Source organism: Phaseolus vulgaris, chromosome 3 (genome assembly GCF_051622355.1).
Source record: "Phaseolus vulgaris cultivar YP4 chromosome 3, ASM5162235v1, whole genome shotgun sequence".
NCBI lineage: Eukaryota > Viridiplantae > Streptophyta > Magnoliopsida > Fabales > Fabaceae > Phaseolus > Phaseolus vulgaris.
In genome coordinates this window covers 30,675,733-30,682,818 of record NC_143500.1, presented here as the reverse complement: position 1 = coordinate 30,682,818, position 7,086 = coordinate 30,675,733, and the positions used below count along the sequence as shown (strand labels likewise).

Sequence of the window (7,086 nt, the reverse complement as noted above, 5' to 3'; positions counted from 1 at the left end):
GTGTAAAAAAAAAATAGCAATTTAATCATAATTTCTAAGACTTACCGGCCCAACATATTTTTTAATTCAATGAAATATACTGCAAAGACCATGCTAACCCCAATTTTGGTCCACCCAACTTGTCACTTTTGGATAAATCTACGAACTACGTTCCAAAAGAAAAAGTAAAAAACTTTTAAAACATACATACATCGATCAATAGAAAGATTCTGCTATTACCCAATCTCGTTCTTTAAGTTGTTCAGCAGAAAAATGTTCCAATCCAACACACAACCACACTCTCGGTTATTTCTTCCTGCTGTGGAGAAAAACTGTGATGGATGCCCAAACTTTTGTAGCACTGGTAGTTGGTGTCACAGGGCTTACCGGGCTGAGCCTGGTCCAAGCCCTGAAGCAGCCCAACAGTCCTGGAGGCCCATGGAAAGTTTACGGCGCGGCCCGTAGGACCCCGCCAAGATGGTTCCCTCCTTCCACCATCGACCACTTCATCAGCTTTGACGCTATGGACTCTTCCGACACACGCGCCAAGCTTTTCCCCATTGCAACTGAAGTCACGCACCTGTTCTGGATTACCTTTCAGATTCATGCAGAGGAAGAAGTCAACATCAGAGTCAACAAAACCATGCTCCTCAACGTTCTCACCGCCCTCAAATCTTGCAACTCTTCAAAGCTTGCCCATGTCACGCTCCAAACCGGCACCAAACACTACATGGGTCCAATTTTCGATCCCCTTCATTCCACCCAACTCATCTCCCACGACCCACCCTTTCGTGAGAACATGGCGCGCCTCCCTTACCCCAACTTCTACTACGCGCTCGAAGATCTTGTTGCATCCTACGCGCCGTCGTTGACGTACTCAGTGCACCGCTCCTCTATTATAATAGGAGCGTCATCAAGGAGTGTCCACAACGCGCTGTTCACGCTAGCAGCTTACGCCCTAATCTGTCGCCACACAGGATTGGCGTTTCGGTATCCGGGAACGAAGTACACGTGGGAGCATTTCTGTGACATGACCGACGCCGGAGTGTTGGCGCAGCAGCACGTGTGGGCTGCGGTTACCCCTGAGGCTAAAAATCAGGCCTTCAATTGCACTAACGGCGACGTTTTCACGTGGAAGAGCATCTGGAAGTTACTCTCTGAACTTTTCGATGTGGAGTTCGTGGCGTTTGACGAAACGCAAGCCTTGGATTTGGTGGAGGTGATGCGTGATAAGGGTACCGTTTGGAAGGAGATCGTGGAGAAATACGAGCTTGAGAAAACCATATTGGAGGACATAACCTGCTATGAAGCCCTCCAAACAGTGCTGCATTTTGAGTTTCAACATGTGTCTAGCATGAACAAGAGTAGGGAATATGGGTTTGGGGGGCATGTTGATACCTTCAAGAGTATCAAATTTTGGGTGGAGAAACTAAGACAGATGAAGATCATACCATCATATCAACAATGAACTTTATATTTTCTGTGGTTTTAATTTCTAAGATAACTGTTGTAACAAAGTCTGTTTTATTCACTATTTTTTTTATGAAAATGTTTAAGTTATATATTATTTGAACGATTTTATAGTGATAGTACAATTTCAATACAAACTAATGTAATTAAAGTTGTATAATAGAAGTCGTACAATATAAGTCATGTAAATGATGGCACCATTTCACTTAAAGTTATTAAAGTGTTATACAATTTATATTTAACGAAATTGAAAAAGTCATACGGATGAGGTATGACTTCCACGTGGAGGCTTTCTCTAAACTCGACTCTTACTTTAAAATCGTTCATAACCTATTTTTGTAATTTTTTTTACCTAAAATTGTAATTTGTCAAAAAAATTGAACTATTTTCTTGCGAAATTCATTACAAGAAAAACGAGTTTTAACAGAGGTTATTTAGCGAAATCTAATATAATATAATTCGAGGAATTGATTTAATTAACAGAATTTTTTTAACATTCGTTAAGTTCCAAAGGTTATTCTAAAATCTTAGCAAAACAATAAATATTTTTTTAATATTCATTAAATTTTAAATATTTATTTTAAAATCTCGGCAAAATAATGAAGGTTTTTTTAACCTTTGTTAAATTCCAAAGGTTTATTCTAAAACCTCAGCAAAATAACGTAGGTTTTTTTTAACTTTCGTTAAATTCCAAAGATTTATTCTAAAACCTTAGCAAAATAACGAAGGTCTTTTTAACTTTCAATAAGTTTCAAAGGTTTGTTCTACAACCTCAGCAAATTAACGGAAGTCTTTAACCTTTGTTATGTTTCAAATGTTTATTCTAAAATCTCAACAAAATAATGAAAGTTTTTTTAACCTTCATTAAATTCCAAAGATTTATTGTAAAACCTCAATAAAACACTCCAGATTTTCAAACTTCAATAAATAAATATAATTAAATCTATTTATAAATAAATAGTTAAAAACAATATATTTTATAACTAAATTCTTTAAAATTTTGAAAGTGTAACTTTACATTATAAATAAGTTTTCTAAAGTTTCAAAAATTTATTTTAAAAACTTAGGAAAATAACCTTGGATAATAAGTATTTCAAGAACTAATATTGGATAATAAGTATTTCAACACTATTTGCATATTTCTTATGATTGATGGTAGTTGGTTTATATAATTTCTAGTTTTTTTTGTTACGAGCTCATACTTTCAAAAACCTGACTTATTTTGTTTTAACTTTTGATGTATGTATATTTTATGTTCAATTTTTGTTTTAGTTATAATTGTTAATATTTAATTCTCATAATTTTGAAATATTTTAAATTAAGGTCTTTATTTTAAAATGCATCTAATAATTAATTTACTGTGAAAGTGAGAAGTAATAAAGTTAATTTCTCCTCGTAATATGTTCTTGCAATCTTTGAAGCTCACATCTGACAAATAATGCAATTATTTAGGATATATAAAGTAATGATAAACACCAATTGTTGTTGAGCTAGGTAACAATGACTTGTGACCCAAGTTCGGATAGTAAGGTGATGGAAGAAGCAATATTGGAGTAAGAAGAAGATAGTGTCTTATTTAGTATTTCTTATCCTAAGATATAATAGACATAAGTGTGGTTGAATTTTGATTCCTTGTTAGGATTGCTGTCGGTGGCCATTGAGCTTGTGCCGAAGAGCAGTGTGTCTACGGTGGAAGAGAGAAGTCAGGAGGATTGTTAAAGATGGTGGAAAATGGGGTTGAATGTTATTTCAAACAACAAGTCATTTTACAGAAATTTTGAAACTTATGGTATTTTACGGAGTTCTTAAACTGATGTTATTTAACGAAGGTTTTGAAACCCATGGTATTTTATGGAGGTTTTTAAACCCATGGTATTTAAAAAGGCTTCCAAAAGACTTTTTCTGAGGTTTAAAAAAACCATGGGAACATGTTCTCCAAGGATGGTTTAGAAGGGGTAAATTGCAACCCTGGGTAAATGGCTTAATAGAGTTTTTAACCTTGGATAATGTAAAAATAAACCCCCATTAAGACTATTTTTTTCTTGTAGTGAGCCAACAAAGTCTCTATGTCTTCTACATTATCAACATTATAGTGAGAGGTAACATATGTTATACACTAACTTATTCTTCTGACAAACCATCAAGAATAACTTCAATATTTTCTTTAGACAAGGGAGAAGCTCCAATGGCAGCTAAAGACGAGAAAGAAGCTCCAATGGCAACCAAAGTATCAATGTTTGATGTCAAGAAAACTTGTTGCCTTACCACGTGATAAAGACTATTATTGTTATTAGTTGTTCGTCAATTCCAGTTAAAAAAATTCTATATAAAAATTTATCACTAGTATTTTATATATGTATTATCTATATCTATAAATTGGATATAGATAGATAAGACAAAACTAAAGTTATTGATCATTAAATACAATTCAATTAAGATGTTATATAAAAGTAAATTAGATTTCTTTGATTTTTTTATTTCATAATAAAAATATTATGAATCTAGATTTTTTTTATCAACAAAGAATAACTAAATAAAAGGAAGTACTTGGGATGTCCCAACGCATATACAAAATCAGACTTGAGGTAAATATTAACAAGTTGACCCAGGGCAACCAACCAACAAAAGTAAGAGAACAAGCTTGTAAATACTTAAAAATGCAAAAATATAACGTGAAACAAATCCCCTTCATAAGTTTTTCGGATTACACCATCCCCCAATTTACCAAAACATTGAATCATAGCAAAAATTCCAAACCAAAACCAAACAAAACACAGAAACTCCAACATTTGTTTGGATTACCACCCAAATAGAGTTGCACCGGTGATGGACTTTATTTATTGAAGCAGCTACAAAAATCTTCTAAACAAGTTGTCTTCCTCCATATTAGCTTTGTCTATTTTTCTTCTTTGTCAAAGGTGAACCTTGTTGGGAAAAACGGGTAATTTTCCCACTAAAACAAAACCCTAACAGAGCTACCCGACAAATAATATTGAATAAATAAAGCGGAATAATAAAAGAGATAAAGAAGAAAAAAACACACCCGAAAATTGTTAACGGAGTTCGGCCTGTTTAGCCTAATCTCCGAGCACAGCAAAAACAACTCCCTTTTATTATTATGAGAGAAGATATTACAAATTGGGATATATAACAGTGAAGGAGGAGCGTTTAATTTATAACCCTCAAACCTCCTTCCCAAACAATGAACCCATCGATGTGGGACTTGGGATTAAGCCAAAATCAACAAATCTCCACCTTGGCTTAATTTCAAGTCCCACCTAAAACAAATCTTCTCAAAACATAACAAAAACAAACTTTACAGTGCTTCAAATTTGCGCCTCCGGGCGCCAACTTCAAATGTGCAAGATATTAACCAAGTCTAAACAGTGTTCAAACTTGGTCCTTGTAACCACCTTGGTGAGCATATCTGCAGGATTCTCCGTAGTGTGAATCTTCTGGAGAACAATCTCCTCTTCTTCGAGAATCTCACGCACAAAGTGATAGCGAACATCAATGTGCTTCGTCCGTGCATGAAAGACTTGATTCTTTGCTAAATGAATAGCACTCTGACTGTCAGAATATAACTCAAGTTGTTTCTGACCAACTCCCAAGTCTTTAAGCAATCCATGAAGCCAAATTGCTTCCTTCACAGCCTCTGTAATCGCCATATACTCTGCCTCTGTCGTAGACAAAGCCACCGTAGACTGCAAGGTAGACTTCCAACTAACTGGCGCTTTTGCTAAAGTAAACATATAGCCAGTTGTAGACCGTCGCTTATCCAAATTACCTGCATAATCAGAATCACAATATCCAACTATGCATTGACCAAGTGATTCATCTTGCTCAAATGCCAATCCAACATCTAAGGTATTTTGGAGGTACCGTAGAATCCATCTCATAGCTTGCCAATGACCCTTGCCCGGATCATGCATGTACCTGCTAACAACACTCACAGCCTGTGAAATATCTGGTCTTGTACACACCATTGCATACATCAAGCTTCCAACCGCATTTGCATATGGGACTTTCGCCATGTATTCTCGTTCTTCATCAGTCGTCAGAGATAAACGGCTACTCAATTTCAAATGAGGAGCAAGTGGGGTACTTACAGGTTTTGTATCTTCGTGTATACCAAAACGTTGTAGTACCTTCTGCAAATACTGCTTTTGTGACAGCCAAAGTTTTCCCCTCTCCCTGTCCCTGTTTATCTCCATGCCGAGAATCTTCTTGGCTTCCCCCAAATCCTTCATCTCGAACTCTTTACTCAACTGAGCCTTTAACCTGTCAATCTCAACTTGACTCTTTGCTGCAATCAGCATATCATCAACATATAAGAGTAAGTAAATGTAGGAACCATCTTCAAGTCTGCGCAAATACACACAGTGGTCATATTTGCTTCTCTTGTACTTCTGATCCTTCATGAACTTATCAAATCGTTTGTACCACTGTCTCGGAGATTGTTTCAGTCCGTACAACGATTTGCTAAGTTTACAAACCCAATCTTCTTTACCATCAACCTTGTATCCTTCTGGTTGAGTCATATAGATTTCCTCATTCAAATCACCGTGTAGGAACGCGGTCTTTACATCAAGTTGAGCAAGCTCCAAATTCAACTGTGCTACCAAGGCCAACAAAATTCGAATGGAGGAATGTTTAACAACTGGAGAAAATACCTCATTATAATCAATTCCCTCCCTCTGAGCAAAGCCTTTAGCAACCAACCTTGCCTTGTAGCGAACATCTTCTTTATTAGGAAATCCTTCTTTCTTTGCAAATACCCATTTGCACCCAATTGCCTTCTTACCTTTTGGTAATTGTGCCAGCTTCCACGTCTTGTTCTTCTTCAAAGACTGCATCTCCTCTTCCATTGCACCTGCCCAATTACCACTCTCTGAACTCAGAATGGCTTCTGGGTAAGTGGATGGAATGTCATCAACAACTGGAAGTGCATAGGCAACCATATCCATGAAATGAGCAGGCTTCTGAATATCTCGTCTCTGTCTTCTAACTGCAATTGGCGCTGATTGCTGTTGAGATTCTTGGGTAGGAACCTCTTCCTCATCTGACTCTTCTTCTGCCATAGGAGAGTCACTTGTGGTATTTCGTGTTGGGATCACCACTGTAGGCTCAAACTCCACCTGCTTCCGGGCACACTCCACCTGTTGCGGAGTACTATCAGCTCCTTCTGGATTTACCTTCTTTAACATGGCAGATTCATCAAAGGTAACATCCCTGCTGATAATCGTCTTCTTTGCCTCTAGACACCACAAACGGTATCCCTTCACTCCAGGACTAAAGCCCATGAAAAGAGCCTTCTTTGCCCGTGGATCCAACTTTGATTCAATCACATGATAATATGCAATAGAACCAAAAACATGCAAAGAATCATAATCAGTTGCAGGTTTTCCAAACCATACCTCTAACGGGGTTTTGCCATCTATAACAGATGATGGCAAACGATTGACGAGATGTTGAGCGTATGTCACAGTCTCAGCCCAAAACTCTCTGCCTAACTCAGCATTAGACAACATACAACGAACTTTCTCCACAAGTGTCTTGTTCATACGCTCTGACACCCCATTCTGCTGTGGTGTTTTTCTAACAGTGAAGTGTCGAACTATGCCACAATCTTGGCAT

At 36.9% G+C, this 7,086-nt stretch overlaps 1 protein-coding gene across 1 annotated transcript; it reads left to right on the top strand.

The window, feature by feature from the left end:
• The first annotated feature begins 245 nt into the window (after positions 1-245).
• LOC137805851 (3-oxo-Delta(4,5)-steroid 5-beta-reductase) lies at positions 246-1,552 on the top strand. Its single transcript, XM_068605754.2, has one exon. It carries the CDS (start codon positions 317-319, stop codon positions 1,445-1,447), a length of 1,131 nt encoding a protein of 376 aa, XP_068461855.1. The 5' UTR covers positions 246-316; the 3' UTR covers positions 1,448-1,552.
• The last annotated feature ends 5,534 nt before the right edge of the window (positions 1,553-7,086 follow it).

Excerpts from the sequence above, each read along its gene's own strand:
- LOC137805851 (XM_068605754.2), top strand. The coding sequence starts at position 317 with ATGGATGCCCAAACTTTTGTAGCACTGGTAGTTGGTGTCACAGGGCTT.